This window comes from Diadema setosum, chromosome 14 (genome assembly GCF_964275005.1).
Source record: "Diadema setosum chromosome 14, eeDiaSeto1, whole genome shotgun sequence".
NCBI classification, from domain to species: domain Eukaryota; kingdom Metazoa; phylum Echinodermata; class Echinoidea; order Diadematoida; family Diadematidae; genus Diadema; species Diadema setosum.
Window position 1 is genome coordinate 22,257,500 of NC_092698.1, and position 18,701 is coordinate 22,276,200.

Sequence of the window (18,701 nt, forward strand, 5' to 3'; positions counted from 1 at the left end):
TTACAATGTACATGTGTGCGAACATTGTTTCTCGTACATTGTACAATGTATATAAGGTCAGCCAAATTGATCATCTGGATAGGTGCCAGTCCCGACATGGCCAACTAACAGGTTGAAGTTGGACTATACATTTGAATGAGAAGGGTTATCATATACCTTATGAATGAAGTCAAACATGCATTTTGTTCGTTTTTCTTCCGCTCACCAGGGATCGTGCACCAGGTCAGAAGGAATGTGATGAGGCCATCCACAAGGTCAACCAGGCGGTGCGGTCACTGGACCAGGCCTCCCTGGCTGCCGTTGGTCAGATGCTGCCACCACAGGATGAGAACAACCTCAAGGTATTATGAAAGTATTGGTCAGCGGTACATCTAGAGATGTATGTACATGGACCTGCCACATGCTGGATTATGTGTGTGTGTGTGTGTGGGGGGGGGGGGGGGGGGAGTGGGGAAAGTGGGGGCTGGGATTAACAGACTTTTTATGAATTATTAATTTCAATATACATGTATTATGATTATATTATGACAGTTTTGATGAAAGGAGAGAGAGAAATAGAAAAATGACAATTGAAGCCACCTGTATGTCCAGATCTACTAGTGTATGCAAATTAATGAATGGCCATTTCTATAGCTATCACATGGTTACTTTAGCATAGCAAACCCAGTGAGATAGTGAACAGTGGAATTTTTCTGTGTCTGTAAAGCAGCGAGGAAATGCTGTGTAAGTGTCTGATTATTTTTACCTGTATTCCTCGTAAATATTGAATAATTTACCACACTGAAATTTTCACAAATGTCACACCCCACAGTATCTATCATGCAAAGGATTATATGCATTTGTTTTGATGTGTCATTAGAAACAGAAGAACTCAAAATTTTACCATTTGTTGTTACCTCCTGTACAGGGATTCACAGAGACGCTCAGCAACAGCGCTGCGCAGATCCGGGATAAGATCGACCAAGTCGCCAATGCAGCTAAGGGAGAGGCAGAGAAACTCGGCCACGGGGTTAGAAAATATTTAGAATTACTTCTTTTTTCTCCTCTTCATGTCATTATTTCATCAAGTGCATTTACATTAGAATTACGCTGGTATTAATACCATAGTAATTTGTTGGCACCATTCTCATTTGTGAAATACTGTGGTGTTTCTGGCCCCAAAGTATTGTGTAGAATAGAATATATTGATAAGAATATGAAAATTATGCAATACATCAGGCAGCTGATATTTGACAGAATAAGGATACGATTTTGGCTGACGCAAAATGATGCAGATTTATTGGGACAAAGGGGCCCTTTTGCTGTTTTATTGGGACATTTGCGCTTTTGCCTTCTTGGCAAATGATGAATGTTTATCAGTTGTATTTTGGAATGGTAGCCTGAAAGACAGGGTTTGATTAAAGTCAGAATTCCAAAGCAGACGGATATCCTACCAACTTTGTGAGAGCTTACAGTCATGTAAATCCTCCCAGAATGTTTAATAGATTGCCATTGTAACATATGATGAACTTGCAACAGGGCATGCTTTACTAAAGGTGTTGTTTTTAGGTTTGTGTTGTTGTTGTATTTATTTTCATGATCTTGCAAATAACTTTGAGTAGGAAATCATCTTCCCAAAAATTGTGACCCAGAATCGGTATAGTCCTTCATCACATTCCATGGATATTTGCATATTATCATATTCCTGTCATATACACAATGTTTGTTTGTTTGTTTGTTTTTTTTTCTACCTCATGTCTCAGTATACACACAAATGCTCCTGTACAGATAAAGTGAATACGTGTACTTTGCTTTCGTGCATTTACCATTTTGGGCGGCATTCAGGTGACATCCATTGCAAACTACTTCGAGCCGCTGACCCGCAACGCCATTGGCGCCGCATCCAAGAGCATCAGCTCCCAGAGACAGATGGCCCTCCTGGACCAGACCAAGACGGTGGCAGAGTCCACCCTTCAGCTGCTCTATGTCTCCAAGGAGAGTGGGGGAAACCCCAAGGTACACCCCACAGCTCACTAGATGCCTCTCTATAGATTTTTGCTGTTTGATGGCATGTCATGAGGTTTTGCTTTTCACTAGAAAGTGGCTGATGACAAGGTCCTTGTTCAGGCTTTAGAATATGTGATATCTAACTTCATTGTAAAGAGAAAAGAAAACAAACTCAAACTGCAGCTCTTTATTTCTGCTACTTTGTTTCAAACCAGCATCAAGGTAGATATTTGTTGGTGTTGGTTTTTAACCCATACTGGAAAACAGTTTGACCTAATAGAAGCTAATCAACATCTGTTAAATGAAAATTACGAAAACTTTCAATTTAGTCTATTCCAACTATCCCTAAAATGGTTTTATAGCATTTGCAGATAGTTGTAAGGTCCTAAATTTGTAGGTAGTGTGCATTTTATCTGGTTTATGGAGTCTACCATTTTTATGGACTACTTCCTTGATATTAAAATAGTTTGCAGTTTGTGAGCTCATGTTTGAAACATTATGTTTGTGTTTGTGAAAAACTCTTGTTAGGCCACGCACACTCACCCCGCCGTGGACGAGGCAGCCCAGGGCATGAAAGAAGCCGTGGATGACCTCATGACAACCCTAGAGGAAGCGGCAAGTGAGTTTGGCATCGTCACGGGCATGATGGACAGCATCTCCAAGGCCATTCTTGTGGTGAGTGGAAGAGGTGGTAACCAAGGAAACTGGGATGATGGTCATGATGATGATGCTTGAAATAGTGCTACTGCTGCCACAGATGATGCTGATGCTGGATGATGGTGCTGCTGATGGTGATGATGATGATGATGATGATGATGATGATGATGATGATGATGATGACGATGATGACATCAATGGTGATAATTGTCATGCAATGATCAGGGTGGAAAGAGCTTGGGTAGAGTGTAATGCTGCTGCTGCTATATGAGATCAAGATTATGGCAGATGCTGGCAAAGATGATTGCAGTGATGATGATGCGGAGACCGGTGGTGAATCTGTATTGAGTGCAGATAAGCGAGATGATTATGCTCCCTCTGCTTCTAAGGAATACGAACATTGGATGATAATAGAAAAGATGATGATATTGATAGTGATGATGAATAAATGATGGTGATGGTGATGGTGATGGAGGCGATGATGATGACAAAGATGGTAATGGCAAATGCTTTCCTTCATATACTCCATCAACAATTTGTGATTTCTACAAAGACATTGATTTCTTTAAGAATGATACAGATGATTGTCAAGTAATGATTCCTAATGATTCAAGGATAATCACAGCCATGTGAAATTGCACCTGCATTAAGAACATATCAGTGCTTTATAGTGTTCCGCAGGATTGATGACCAATAAATCTGAAAATCTGGTAAACCTGTATTGCAATAAGACTAGCTTGAACAGAATGATAACTGCCACGGCTTCCCCAGTGCTCATTGACAAAGAATCAAGGAGTATGAAAAGAAAGAACAAAATCATGGTTTCTCTAGAAGGAACAGAAAGTGATATGAAAGTGACTTGGCATTGTGTGTCATGAAATAACTATTCAAGAGAGATCTCTCAACAGAGCATAACATATTGTATGTTGGTTGTTTTTCTTTTTTCATGTGTGTACAGTGTATGACTGTATATTTTCCATTTATGTGTTGGTTTGTCTGTAATAATTGGTTACGTTTTAAAATCCTGCAGTTATCGGAGGGTAATTTGATTGCTGTGTTGTTTTTAAATGTTGATGCATAAAGAGGAATCTACTTTACATATCTGTCTCTCTCATGTTATCTCTCTATCTTTTCTCTCACCTTTTCTCTGTCTGTCTGTCTCCATCTGTCTGTCTCCCTGTCTGTCTTTCCATATTTTCATCTGTCATCCACTGACCGCCGTAGACCGAGGAGGCGGTACCGGAGAGTGAGATGGGAGACTTTGTGGATTACCAGACCGACATGGTGAAGACCACCAAGGCCATCACCAAGACAGCTCAAGACATGGTGAGGATCTGACATTATATCAATTCAACATGCAATATGTTCATCACTCAAACACACACTTTTTTTTTTCGTAAATCTTTATTTGGTTTTATGCATTTTATAAGTAGCTATCACATGAATCATAGATATTCACTTAAGTGTATATGAAACAGGCAAATGAAAATTTCAGTATGATAGCCATTCACTTGGGAACAAATTAACATAGCTCATGATACAAGAATCATTTCTAAAGAGTGAAATCAGCAGTCAAACTCCTCCTCATTCTCCACCCCACCCCATTCACTCACAGACATACTCAGAAACACAAGGAACACACGCACACATTCACACAAACAGACAGATACACACATTTATGCGTAGGCAAACAAACACAAAATAACCAAACAAACCAACTGACTAAAATCCTCTTCTTTAAAAGGGAGGGCACTACAATATTTAGTATCAGCATGCTTTATGTGTGGAGCATTGACAACACACAAATAATACGTGAACGTGTATGTGCATAGGACATACTGTACATGATGTAGAGTCATGCATAGCTTTGAGGCGATTGAATAACTCTGGCCATTTAGTTTTGACGCTTTCAGTGGATGACCTACAAAAATTTAGCAGGGGTTTTGTGAAAGGGAGCCATCGTAGATCACCACAGGCCACCTTAGTGAAGCTAAGTATTGCTGGGAATTTTCCCATTGAACATCCAAACATCTTTTAGGATTTACCCTTTGAAGTTTTAAATGATTTTGCTGTTTACATGATGTTTTCAGATCTGAAAATCACAACCAGGCATTTATCCTGTCTGCAATTGTGGATTGGCTGAGAAATTATGTGCAGTTTTGTGAAGTGTGATATTGCTCTTGATTTACAGTACTTTTATGTCCTCCATATATTTTTCTCTTTACCTTAAGATTCATATTCTCAGTTTAGTTTGTGAATTTTATTAGGATATGTAGCTTATCGTGATGACACAATTGTAGTGATCTGGTACAGAGTTTTAAAAAAAAAAATTTGTCTGGAGCTTTTGATTATGATTCTTAATAAGAAGTGCAGATAAAGGTACAAAAGTAGATGGTGATGGTAATTTTGGTGTGTGTGAACATTAACCGTACCAAACTCATCATCACAACCATCGTGAACCATAAGGAGGAAAGTTTGAGAGAAATGGTTCTGAGAAGGTTAAATGATCTTTTCCTCATTATGCACAGGTCACCAAGGCTAACAGCAACGTGGCAGAGCTTGGGACGCTGGCCAACCAGCTCCAGCACCACTACAACAAGCTGGCCCAGGACGCTCGTGGGGCTCAGGCATCGACCAATCAGGAGGTAGGATGCTGGAGTCATCTCATGACTAATTCATCACATGAAGAGAGTTGGGTCAAGGACAGACTTTGAAAAACAAACAAACAAACTTGCCAACAAAAACTTGCCTTCAAGAAGTTTTTTCCTCTTTCTTTTTTTCGAGAGATGTATTTTTTTTGGTTTTTTTTTGTGATTGACTTGCTAATATTACTCTGAGCTGCTTTGTTCTGCACTTTGATTTGTCAAAGATCTGACTTTGTTATTAAACTGTTGACTATTCCGTGCTGTGGTCCAGATATTACTGGCTGAAGCATATTGGGAATTCCACCTGTGTTGCAAACATTTCTTAATTTTCGAGTTTTGTTCATATTCAGCGGTCTGTGAATATGTTACAATTAACTTTGTGGCAACTAATCGTTTTCTGCCCCACTTTTATTTTTTCTGTTTGCAAGGAATTTTATTGCCTTTGATGGTTTATTTTTGTTTTATGTTTGCAAGTGACCAATGATGTGCATTATTTGTTCTTATCAAAATTCCGATCTTGGCCTCGAGTCTGTACCTCTGGATCAAGTGTGTTTTTCCTCCTTTCATAACAACTCTTTGTCCATGTTCCGTGAATTTCTAGGATTTTGACCCCCAAGGTGCCCTTCCGTTTGACGTAAGTAAAAGCAGAAAAAAAAAAAGAGAAGAAGATGAAACAGATCCCGAATGAACACTGTGATTACCTAGAAATTCACCATCTTCTTATGGAATGAGCCTGCAAGACATGAGTGTTGTATCTTTTTCCTGTGTCATTAATCCTCGGTGTGCCTCTAGACCATAGCCAGTGCTCACACAATGAACCTGAATCGGAATGGGGGAACATTGTTTGAAATGCCCACTATATATAGTGCCCTAGACTTGTGTGTCACATTTCTGAACTTCATCTCTCCTTCCTCCCCGCCCCTTCCCTCTCTATCTTAACCCCCTACCCCCTTACATCTACTGATATTCCAATATCTTCTGAACTGTAATGTCGTATTGAAAATGTCGTCTTTCTTGTGTGTTCTCCAACATCTTTGACAGATGATGTTCGCCAACCAAGAGGTAAACGAAAAACTCAGAAAAGTACCGACTTGTGGGTCCTATGTTCATATTCTGACTTCTTCCTCACTAAATTTTTTCGCCAAAGCCGCTGCCGCATTTTAGTTGCCATATTTTGTATATTTATATAATGTCTATTTCAATTTGCTTTAATATCCATCTCCAAAGTAGAAAGAGAGCCCTTACCTCCCCTTACAGAGCCGAGTAATGTTCATCATTTCATTTCTGTTTGTACTTGTGGCGTGAGACCCATTTAACACAGACCAAGCATGTTGATGTTTGCATCCTTCTTAGCATTTGCATTTTTTATGCCTTTTTGGCCAGCAGGAATCAATAAGAATCGCACAGACACCAGAGATGGTAGATCTATATTGAAGTACAACCATTGTAATGATTTTTTTTTTCATAACTCGTGTTGGTATATATATATATATATATGTATATATATATATATATATATATGTGAAAGATTGATTGATTCATATTTTACATGTCCAACTTCACATGTACAGAGCATCTTGCTGTTGTTAGTCACATGAGGTGCTATGAAGGGGACTATATATGGGCTTGTTTTAATGAGGCTGGTACTGTTGTGAACAGAAATGCCATTCCTCTTCATCATCACTCAATATTTTGGCAGATTACATGTACCTCACGTTTGCAAAAATATCCTTGTAACAAAGGCAGAGAGAGTTCCAGCGTAGATTTCCTTTTTTTAATTGTGGGAGAGAAAAGTGATAGGATTGGGACTGAGATTTTCTCATCACCCTCTATCAAACCTCGACAAGAACAGCATGTATGAATTCTGGAAAATTTTCAGTAAATGGTTTCTAGTATTTAAGAAAAGAACAAACACAACAGACAACAACAACAACAACAACAACAACAACAACATTGTACATGTATGCAAATTCAAATTCCCAAATTCCATACATGTATCTTTACACTGACTGGACAAACAAAATGCGATTTTAAGTTGGCAATGTTAGGAATCTTTTTTTTTTTTTTTTTTGCATCTTGAGTTGCAGTCCTGCATCACAATCGCAGCACTAGTCTAGTCCTAGGAGGTTTCTTTTGCAGCAATGTCTAATGTGCGATATTTTCGAGCTGAGAGGAATTCTGTACATTTTCTATGTTGGGAGAATCTTCTTGTCGATGAAACCTTTGAACAGTATTTGCATTTTGCATTGATATGTTTGTTTTGTTTTTTATCTCTTTCCTTCATCATGCCATCACCAGGAGATAAGAATTGTAAATATGAAATTAAATTTTTTCTTAAACCAAACTTACAAAAGGTACTTTGTAATCTCAGTCATACAATAATCAAGATTGTACTTTTCTGATATAACTATGCATTATATAATGTTGTTGCAATAACATGGTGACAGACAGTGTTGAAATCACATTAACGACTGGTGATGGCTAGATACATTTACACCGTCCTGTTTTTCTATGGTGATATTTATGGATGCGAGCGCCTGCTATTTCTGCCAGCGCTCTTGATTTTGCCCCCCACCTGAGCCGCAGCTGCCACTGACAGATCTGTAGTGTCCAGCAGAATACTTGCTTGAGCGTTCATAAAGTGTAGCTCTGATTAAACACCATCATCACGTACTGTACAATCACACCACACCCTCATTGAACTGAATACCTTGTCCGAGAAACTTTTGAAGGCGGCGTAGCTCTGTGCGGGAATCAACAGCGACATCAACCTGCTGGGGTCGACCGAGTTCAGCCTTGTGCACTAGCCATGACTCCTAAACATACCATTGTCATTCATCATCACACCGTGTCTTCTTTTAACACCCTGATCTGAGCAACTTTTGAGAGCTGACTACATAAGGGATAATTTCAAAGTTGTTTTTTTTTTTTTAACCCCTCATTTTACTTTCAGTAATAACTTCTCTGCTACCTGAATCTATACTCTGCCTCTTTGGACTTATATGGTGATTGAGATGCACCATGAGTCATTTTGAATTGCATTGACTAGGGATGGGGTGGGATGAGATGGGATGGGGAAGGGTTGGGACTCTGCCATTTCCTTTGATTTACTTTATTGCTCAGCAAGATGCCGCATTGCAATTTCCTTTCGTACTATTCGATAATTTCAGTCAATTTATGCCCTGTGATAGTCAAACAAGTACATGATTTATACATGAATTTGCCATCTCTAGAGAACCAGACTACGGCAATATCCAGCAGTCCTTTCTCTGGCAGTCATAAATGGAGGCAATAACTGAAGAATGTTTGTACATAACACAGTCAGTGTTTTGTAACAGAATGACACCCTGTAAGAGAACAAATTTACTTGTATGTGGGTTCAACACATCACTTGTTTTATGTTATATCTGACAGGAGTTGCATCCAGCCAGACTGTAGAATTAGGGGCACAAAATTTTCCTTGCAAAACCAATAGGCATAGAAATGAAGGGACATTTGGGCCACAAAATTTTGTATGACAGAAAATATTTTTCTTTTGATTTTGCGCAAAGTAGATTCAAGCATTGATTTGTTGAAGTCGCTCAAAATTTGCTTCTTGTGTTTATGTTTAGTTATTAGGAGATTGTCAACTTAGACTATAAAGTAGCATATATACATTGTACAAGGCACAGCATCCACAAGAATTCATATGGCCGTAGATGAGAAAGAGGCAGGGAAGGATGTGTTTGTGTGTTTGTGTGAGTACTTGTCCGCATGTTTGTTCATCAGCCTCATTTTCCCCGTCCTGTTGGATGTCTCTGTGTGTCTGTATCAACGCGTCTCGTGGTACATCGCCGTAGCTGTCAGCGTTTTTAATGAGAATGTCCCCATTTTGTTCTCGAGAGAAAGAGACCCCGCTCCACTGTACATAAAGCTAGGACTAACAACTCTTAACTCCCGTCCACATGCATGCGAGGAACATTTCGTCATGAAGTAGACCACATGGTTCTAAGAAATCAACGAGCGCAAATAATCACGAGACCTTTACAAGTTCATTGAACCCACAAGACCTAGCCTTCTGACTTTGAATATTTTCTTCCCCACCCCACTCTTTCTATCTATCTGTCTATCTACCCATCTATCTATCTCTCAGTATGAACAGTGTATATCTATCTACAGTGTATCTATCTCTCTCTCTATCTATCTGTCAAGCTGTATATATGTCTGTCTATCTATCTATCTGTTCATCTATCCTTCTATCTGTAAATTTATAAATCAATCTATTTTCTATCTATCTGTCAATCTGTATATCTATCTATCTATCTATTCATCTATCTGTCTGTCTCTCTATCAATCTATCTGTTCATCTCAATCTATCTTTTTATATCTATCTCTGTTTCTGTCTCTCTCCCCCATCTGTCTATTTATCTATACCTCCCTTTCTTTCTCTCTCTCTCTGTCACATTCCTGTATATATTAACTCAGGTGTATTGTTTCTATGACTACATGGAAGTAGAGTTTATAGAATGAATTTAAGTACTGAAATGGAGGACTGTGTTTTCACTACTTGACGATTGTGGCACTTTTGTGTTGTGATTCAATTATGATTGACGACCGGCGAGAAACGTCATTACGTGTTCCTAACCAGCATGGCGTGTGTGGCATGATGTTGTTGCTCATGATCGTCGGGATTTTATGCGCCCTCTTTTCTCCCGCAAGACGCCAGAGTGTTTGAACTGTGAAGAGTGTGTGCTCTGTAGCCCTGTTATTTGTAAATGCATTGTAGATATTCTCAAAAGAGAAGTGTTTGTTTGTTTGTTTGTTTGTTTGTTTTCAACAATTTTTAAGTGGGCCACACCTTGATGATGTAGAAAAAAGTGGGATTTGATTGATAGCTGTACACAAATTTTATGTGCTAGACTTTGTCATAAGCAATTTTCTTTCAGGCAGGTCACTGTGCCTTTGATTTGTCAAGACTTATGAAACTGCAACAACTGCATCATAATCATACCCACATTATTTGTTATTGTTTTAATTACATGAAGGAGTATCTCACACTGTCATGAAACTAGACATGCAGTAGTAACAAATGACATCAAATGGGCAAATTTATTGTAGCTACGCATTTTTGAAGTGTTATTATCTACAATAGTGTAGCAGCCTCAGTTGTATGCAAATTATCTATGCAAAATGTAACTTACTTATTTACGCGAGTGTTTTTAACCACATCAATGAAAATGTAAGGAGAGTCTCATTCCTCTGAATTAGACATTTAGTCAATTCAATGAGTCTTTTGCAAAGATTTGATTTGAAAGTACTTCTTTAAGTCACAGCAGTTTGCAGGTGACTGTTTGTGCCAAGTGTTTCAAGGTGTTCTTTATGCAGTTTTAAGTTTGTGTATGGTTTCAGTGCTTGTCGATCAACAAAGGAATGTTATTTCATATCATGGCAGGAATGAGTAAACTCACTATGTGCACAGCTGTTTGTCCATACAGGACGTCCATGAATAGTCTGTGCTTGAGAATATGACTGTCTTATTTCTGTTCACTCCTTGCGTTCAGAAAAGAAGGAGAGCCATTGATGAGAAGTACAGTGCCTACTGTTCTTCCCCCTCCCCCCCCCCATCCCTCCCCGTGCAGTTGATACATGTACGACTTGTATGTAGGAGAAGAAAGCATGCTCCATGCTGTTTTGTGATATTTAATGTATCAAACGAGTCGACCAAGAGATGTCGTTAGCTACAAAATGCTCGCATGAAATCAAAACCACCACTACTCAACCATGTGCATGAGAAGTCCAAATTTCCTAGAAATGACTGCAAGTATTTGGCTGTTTGATGGTTGACTGTTAACTATTTTGTAGTACAGTCGTCACCGCTTGATAAGGACAACTTTATAGAAGCAAGACGTTTATAGTGCTGATTTGTAGTGACCATCCTGAATACGGACATCAAAAATGAAGCCAGTAGTATAATTCAATGCATGGGCGTACACATTTTGTTGTTTGATATTGCTGATGAGCTTAGACTACTTATGGTCCTTGGAGCTTCCATCAAAACAAGTATTTATTTCAGTTGTACAAGCAATCTTTTCTTTTTAATTTTATGACAAGAAATGATGTGCATGACTGAAAGTAACCGAATGTATCTACTTTGACAGGAAAGAAGGGGAAGAAGAAATACCGGTAATTGTCTTGAGTCATCACAGCTCTAGGGCCAAAACGCTTCTTTTATCTATATATTGCTATTCATTGACTTGAAGTTACCAGACACACTTGGAGCTGAAATGAGTCATTCGTGGGCCAGCCATTCAGCGCTGCAGCCACTCTCTTAGTGATGTGTCAGCTTCTATTACTTTTCTACGCTCACAGGCATGGAGTGAAAATAGGACCGGCAAACAACAAACGCCTTTACATGTTTCATTTTGTGAGATGTGATGAAAGCCCTCCAAACGAGGGAAACACATCCAACCGTATATGCACCTTGCACACCCACACTTGGCCCCTTTTCTAGTTGGGAGTCATGTTCTATTATTTTGTGCGCTCACAGGCATGGAATAAAAATAGGACTGGTAATGACTCCTTTACGTGTTTCATTTTGTGAGACGTGAGATGAGAAAATAAACGACTAACTTTATTACTCAAGGGAAAACATCCAACCACACATGCACCCTGCACATGCACATGCTGGCTCTTTTCTGATGATGAGTCATGTTGAATTATTTTTTATGCTCACAGGCATGAACTAAGAATAGGACTGACATTGACGCTTTTACTTGTTTTATTTTTTGAGATGACATATTAAAGATGTAAAAAAAAAAGAAGCTAGCTCAGACAAGAAAAGGCATTGAACCATACATACACGTTGCACATGCAAATGCACTAGTAAAATTAAGTTCCATTGCAATGCAAAATTGCGTCTCAGCGGAGAGTTTTATCACATGTAGTACTCTGCTTTTACTTGTTACATGGTTGTAGTTGATGTAGGCTTGATTGGTCTAGGTTTGATATACGTGTGCAACTCTAGTTTTTGTAAAACATCATGTGTGAGGCTGTTTTGCAGGCTGCTATGTAGATTCCATAATGTGGCAGATACCCTAAACCCTTTAGCAACTGAAGAATTTGTACACAATGGCCTATTGTTTCCTGGAAGGTGCATCAATGTTACTCTCATTTCAACAATTTTCTAAATTATGCAAAATAGATCACTGCACGTTTGATTTTGTCCATTATAAGTTATGTTTATTTGAAAGCCTATTAAGACTTTACCAAGAGATTTGTGTGTCACAGACATAATTTTTGACATACTTTTGTTGACCTTTGACCTCTTTAAATTATGTGATTATATACTCTATATGAAAACAAAATAATAAAGCATAAAACTATCCCCCCCCCCCCCCCAAAAAAAAAAAAGCAGACGGACGGTTTCGGGCAGTTTAGGGAGTAATCTGATGGGCAGATTCGGGCGGTTCAGTTACTAATGGGTTAAGAAGAGGCTATATATTCTTATTAGTTCACTTCATACAATTTCTGGCTATAGATCATCTATGTAGGGTACAGCAGCCTTGCCGGTGTATGGCACAGTAGATGACACATACAATGTAGATAATGACAATAAAACATCACTTGTGTATGATCAGCAAGAAAATACATCTTTATATTTGTCCCCTCATCCTCATCATCAAAAAAAAGTCTGATGTATTTTTGTTTGTTTGCTTATTTGTAGAAGACTTTGCATGCCTGGATGAGGAGAAGTAAAATACCGAAGACATTGTAATTGTTGAAATTAAACATTTTGGTTTTCGTGCACAGTGCTTGTCCTTTTTTAATGCAATGTTATTAATGTCAACACCTGAGTGAGGAAGGTGGCAGATTTTCCGTCCGCGAGGTACAAAATGGCTTCGTAGGATTAATTTTGTGGATGTATGGTGTGCGTATGATGTGTATTACATTGCTTGCCGATTGATGTGCGCAACTTCCCGATGCATGGTTATTAAAGTCGAGCGTCTTCCCTTTTATTTATCATATATATTGCAGAACATGCAAAGGTCTTGAAATATGTCATCGCTGTAATCATCATTGTAATTTTTTTGACCAATAGGTGTTTGTCTTTGTAATTACTAATATTATAACTTAATGAAATTAGATGAAGGCATATGTAAGTAGTAATAATTGTAGTAGTAGTAGTAGTAGTTGCAGTAGTAGTTGTTGTAGTAGTAGTAGTAGTTAGTGGAAGTATATTGTAAATATACACAAGGAATGTTGCCCTCTACTCCATACAGCATTGAGCCCAGTGATATCAATCTGACAAATGTGTATATAGCATGAAAATAGTGATGCTTGTATAATTTTGTTTACGCGTACTGTAGTATCACAAAGTGCAGGTAGGGGACAAGTTTCCAGCTTTGGCAATCATACGACAGAAACATCAGAAGTTGTTATGGTTTACGCTAGAGTAGCAGCAGAGACCAATGCATTGGTATGCATGTTTTGCCTTTTTCAAGTACCATTGTATTACTTTTGACTTAAAATATGAAATGTTACGTGGGCATATGATTTCCATGCCTGTCAAGCGTGGCGTGGAAGTGCTCATCCATGTGTGTTCAATTTGCACGTGCAACGTTGGACTTCTGTGGCAGAGTATGAGATCGTCCTTTGTGTCTACCGGTATCTGAGATCCAGACATGTTTCAAAAGTGAAGCTGTGACTTTGCCTGACACTGTTGCTGATTTTTTTTAAAAAGCGAGGGTCAGAGGTTTTGAAACCCCAACTAAATTGTGCCCTAATACAATGTAAATGGCATTAAGTATCTACCCTATTCCATTTCAGACTTTGCAACACCATCAAGTCCTAAATGTTTAGGCAGGTCATACACATTGTTATCTGTCCTGTATTCTTTATGAAAGAGAAGAAATGTTAACATTTAAGTACTTCACTTCTTTTCTTTCTTGGGGGGTGAGGGGGCACATGAAATATGAAAAGAAGGACAGAGACAACCTCACATTATGTTTTGAATAATATCTGTACACATACATAATTATGTATAGCTCTATATTCGTATACTAGTATCCAATGGCATATAATATGTATAATATTAATATTTGCTGAACACTATTTTTCAGGAGTTTGATACTAGCGATTTGTAACCTCCTGGTGAGGGTTTGACTATTTCTTTGCCATGGATTAATGAATATCTCATTCAGCTTTCCAAATTGCACATATTGTGCGTACACAAGTATTTCTATGTACTCCATGGATATTAACTTGGGGGGCATTTGCTACATGTACGTCTTGCCCATGGGGGAGCGTTTTTCCACTTGGCAGGGTCGTGACATTTTGAGTTCTGCTTCGATTAATGTGCCATGTCTCGCCTTGGAGACTCTTGATGCACAAGAGTAAAATTCTACTTTTTCAATTTTTTTATTTATTTGTTTTTTAGCACCATAGCATTGAGAAGTTTTTACAGGTATCCGCTGGTTTTTATTTGCTTATTGAAGATGAGCTGAGGGAGTCTGCCGATGGAGAAGACATGATGAACGGTTGCCTGGTTACCAGAGTTCAGATGTGATGATGCTTACGTACATGATTTCTAAAGCAGTGCTATTGGTGTAGTTATGAATTCATATCGTATGTACCTGAGGATGTAATTTCCCTGTGATTGCAATGCGTAGAAACTGTGACGAGTGTGCCTGTGTGTCTGTCTGTCTGTGTGTTTTAGTTCATCAGTAATCGGTTCAAAAACCTGAAGATGCCGTCAGAGGTGCATGTTTCGTGGATTGTCTTTGACTTATATTGCACATGTGTTCCTCAGCAGTTAATAGTCATCCTTTCTGATGTAAACGATTCAACTTTTGTTTGATTTTTTTCTTATTCTTCTCGCCCGTTTGTCTTTCCTTCTGTCTGTCTCCCATCCTCGTGTCCTGTTGCTATGGCAGGTTGCTGAGCGCATCAAGAAGACGGTGCAGGATCTTGGACACGCCTGCATCGGCCTGATCAAGAATGGAGGTACGGTTCAGGGCAACCCCACTGACAACATGGCCAAGAAAGAGCTCGTGGACAGCGCCAGGAACACCTGTGAAAAGGTGCAGACTTTTGTTGTGCCCGGGCATTGCCAAATTGACAAAGATCATGATGTGTACATACATGTTCAGGCTACATGTATAGAATCTTTGGTCATACTTATAGATAATTCACATGCAGACATTCACAAATTCCAGTTTAGGAAGTAAAAAAAAAAAATGCAGTCATAATAGAATGAATTTGTTTTCTTTAGTGTGTTGTTTTCTTTGAAAAAAAAAATGTACAACTGTACCTTGCAAACTTGAAATGACCCTCCACCCAGAAAGCAGGAGATGTGAATTTCAGTGACCTGCAAATTTCCCATGTGACTTGTGTGTGGTCTCCCTCATAGAATAGTATTATTTGTGATGAAGTTTTTATGACTACTTTAAAGGGGATGATGATCCAACATTGTGAATTGCGAAGAAAATGTCTGGAAGCCAGACATCCTGGGCAACTCGCACATAGACATCGTAATAGGAGTCGGTACAGTTTTAAAGTAGCAGAAAAGAAATTCAAGCTGTTACAGTCATCTCTCAGTGCTGAATACACTGAAGAGGCTACCCTGGATGAAGAAGACCTTATTGTGTCCCTCCTCGCAATGCAGGCCAACTTCGTGATGGCAGCCCTCCAGGCCGGCTCCCGCGGCACCCAGGCCTGCATCGATGCGGCCAGCACCGTCTCCGGCATCATCGGTGACCTGGACACCACCATCATGTTTGCCTCGGCCGGAACGCTGTCCGCCGAGCCGGACATTGGCTCTTTCGCAGACCACAGGTAAGACCAGAAGGAACGTATGTGATGCTTGATTTTATTTTTTTTTCTTTCTTTCCAAAAGTCAAGTAATTTCTCTGTTGATCATCTTTGGATGTCCAACATTATCCCAACTAATCTTATAAGCCAATTTACACATACGATTCAAACATGTGCAAAGCCAAGGTCCTGTGAGAATGTTTGTGAAATTGCTATTAACTTAAAAACGAAAGAATCCCCAAGCAAGCTCTATCTAAAATTTAAAGTTATATGTATGTGTGTTTCACACAAGTGATTCATCAACAATGTTTGATCTATGACTGTTTTTGGTTGTCTTGTACCGTTGTGTCTCAAAATATTCTTTTCTCCCACTCCTCCCCCCTCCTCCATCCCTCCAGGGAGAACATCCTCAAGACGGCGCGTGCTCTGGTGGAGGACACCAAGACTCTGGTATCGGGTGCAGCAGACAGCCAGGAGCAGCTGGCCATCGCCGCCCAGTCCGCCGTCGGCACCATCACGCAGCTGGCCGACGTCGTCAAGCTTGGTGCCGCCACGCTCGGTAGGTTCTCGCACCTCGGCACGCCACATGCGTGCTTCAAAATGTGGGAAGTTCACAAAATGACCAAAATCGTGATTGTATTCATGACTTGAATCACCTTTCACTCCAGGTTAGGTATTTCTGTCCATGTGTACACAAACTAAAATCAAAGGGGCCTATCTTATCTCACATGTAGAGTTATGGTCTGGAGATGTTTTCTTATCACAATTTCCCCTAATCGGGACTACTTTGCTCAAATCAGGATAAGTCATTGAAGTCGCACCCTGGCAGTTATACGAAGACTGGTCGGTTTCTTACAAAGGCTATTTTAACAACGGTCAATGAAAGGCATGATGCCTTATTTTTTTGTGTGTGACACCAATTTTTGTTTTGGTTTGTTTTTTAAACATCAACAGTAATTGTACATGGACCAAAAAATAACGAAGACACAGCTTGTGCAGTCTTTGCTGATTATTAAACAAGACAGTAAAAACAACAACAACAAACAAACAATACACCCACATACAGAAGAATAGTAAATCACTTTTTGAATGAATTTCTTACTGAATTTTGATACAGGTGGAGATGATCCAGATGGCCAAGTTCTCCTCATCAATGCAGTCAAGGACGTGGCGTCGGCTCTCGGAGACCTCATCACGTCTACCAAGATGGCCGCCGGGAAGACCAGCGATGACCCCACCATGGGCCCGCTCAAGAACTCCGCCAAGGTGAGAGGGATCCCTCTTCCTTTGGTCTTTGCGCTTTCACATTGCCCTGAAAGCATTGCCATATATAAAGAGAGTCTGGCCAACTCAGTTTTTGGCTTAAGTTTTGAAGCCTGTGATCGGTCAAAACTGGTCCCGTGATCCTTGCGGAGCCATGTCGTTACCAAAGTGCGCTCATACCCAGTGCCCATTGTTCACTAACCCTTATTTGGTAGGTTTTCATTAATACATCTGAGTGTACACGCAAATCCTGTAACGTGTAATACGGTGGGCAATGACATGGCGTCCAATCCAGTAGTTGTCCAGACTCTCTTTAATATACGGCACTGCCTTAAAGTAAAGCTGGTGTTGCCAATTTGAGGAAGAAATTTCTTCTGCTCATCTGCCTGTCCACATTTTAAAGAGTGTTTGATACCGTTAAAGGACTTTTCTTTCTTTGTCTTTGTCTTTTTTTCTTTTCTGTTTTTTTTTTTTTGGTGGAGATATGTCTGTGAGTTGCTATGACTGCTCTAATGCTGTTAATGCTGATTTATTGTCTGTTTAAGAAAAAAAAAATGTAGTATTCTAAATTTTGCATAAAGAGCTGCACTAGTACTGATGCACTGTAATAAAAGGGAGCAGATGGGATTGATGTCTGTATTGTGAGTTCCTCTTGGCACTAAACTAGCACCCACAAGAATTTGTTCGTCTGTTTGCTTGTCTAAAGCCTAGTTTAAATGAATTCTTAAGCTACTTAAAGAATGTGAATAGGATTTATGTACGAATTTAAAACAACAAAAACACAAACAAAAACTATACAGCTCCTGCACCTCATTGCATCAATTGCAAGAAAAAGCAACCCACGTAGCAGGCATTACTCTTTACATTTCATAGCACTGAGATTACTGGAGGCTATGCCTTTGTTGGGTCATTTGTCTATCGTTCGAAGATTATTGTCCACGTCCCTCTTTCGTTTGCACCATAAATCGAAATTGCATCTATTCATGAAACTTGAGTTTAATTCAAAGAGGTTGTGTGCAAGGAAGAAGCACAACAGGGCGACTGTCTGATTAGATCTTTGACAAAATTTTGTGAGGGCTCCATCAGGGGTGAAGGGTCAAAGTTTGTGTGTCATAATGTTGACTTTTGGGCTGTTTCAAAAGACAGTTTTGAATGTAAGGTTCAGATCAAACCTGCTGCATTCTTTATAACTACTACGGGAAAGTTAGTACCCGAGATTTGCAGCAATATTGTGTAGAAGTCAAGTGTCAACCATCACAGCCTATTTTTTTTTTTTTTTTTTTTTTAATTAAACCCAATTCATGAATAAATTGTGTAGAGAGATTATTTACTGAGATTTAGGGCAATTTGTAAAGGCCGAGT

At 39.3% G+C, this 18,701-nt stretch overlaps 1 protein-coding gene across 5 annotated transcripts in view; it reads left to right on the forward strand.

The window, feature by feature from the left end:
* LOC140237434 (talin-1-like) overlaps positions 1-18,701 on the forward strand; it is a 182,951-nt gene that overhangs the window by 139,794 nt on the left and 24,456 nt on the right. For 3 of the 5 annotated variants that reach the window (XM_072317361.1, XM_072317358.1, XM_072317359.1), the window contains 11 exons: positions 209-341; positions 908-1,009; positions 1,825-1,995; positions 2,515-2,661; positions 3,868-3,969; positions 5,172-5,288; positions 6,330-6,350; positions 15,200-15,346; positions 15,931-16,100; positions 16,475-16,635; positions 17,194-17,342. In XM_072317361.1, coding sequence (XP_072173462.1) covers positions 209-341; positions 908-1,009; positions 1,825-1,995; positions 2,515-2,661; positions 3,868-3,969; positions 5,172-5,288; positions 6,330-6,350; positions 15,200-15,346; positions 15,931-16,100; positions 16,475-16,635; positions 17,194-17,342 — 1,420 coding nt within the window. The remainder of the gene's footprint in view (positions 1-208; positions 342-907; positions 1,010-1,824; positions 1,996-2,514; positions 2,662-3,867; positions 3,970-5,171; positions 5,289-6,329; positions 6,351-15,199; positions 15,347-15,930; positions 16,101-16,474; positions 16,636-17,193; positions 17,343-18,701) is intronic. The other 2 variants (XM_072317357.1, XM_072317360.1) reach the window with 1 other exon arrangement.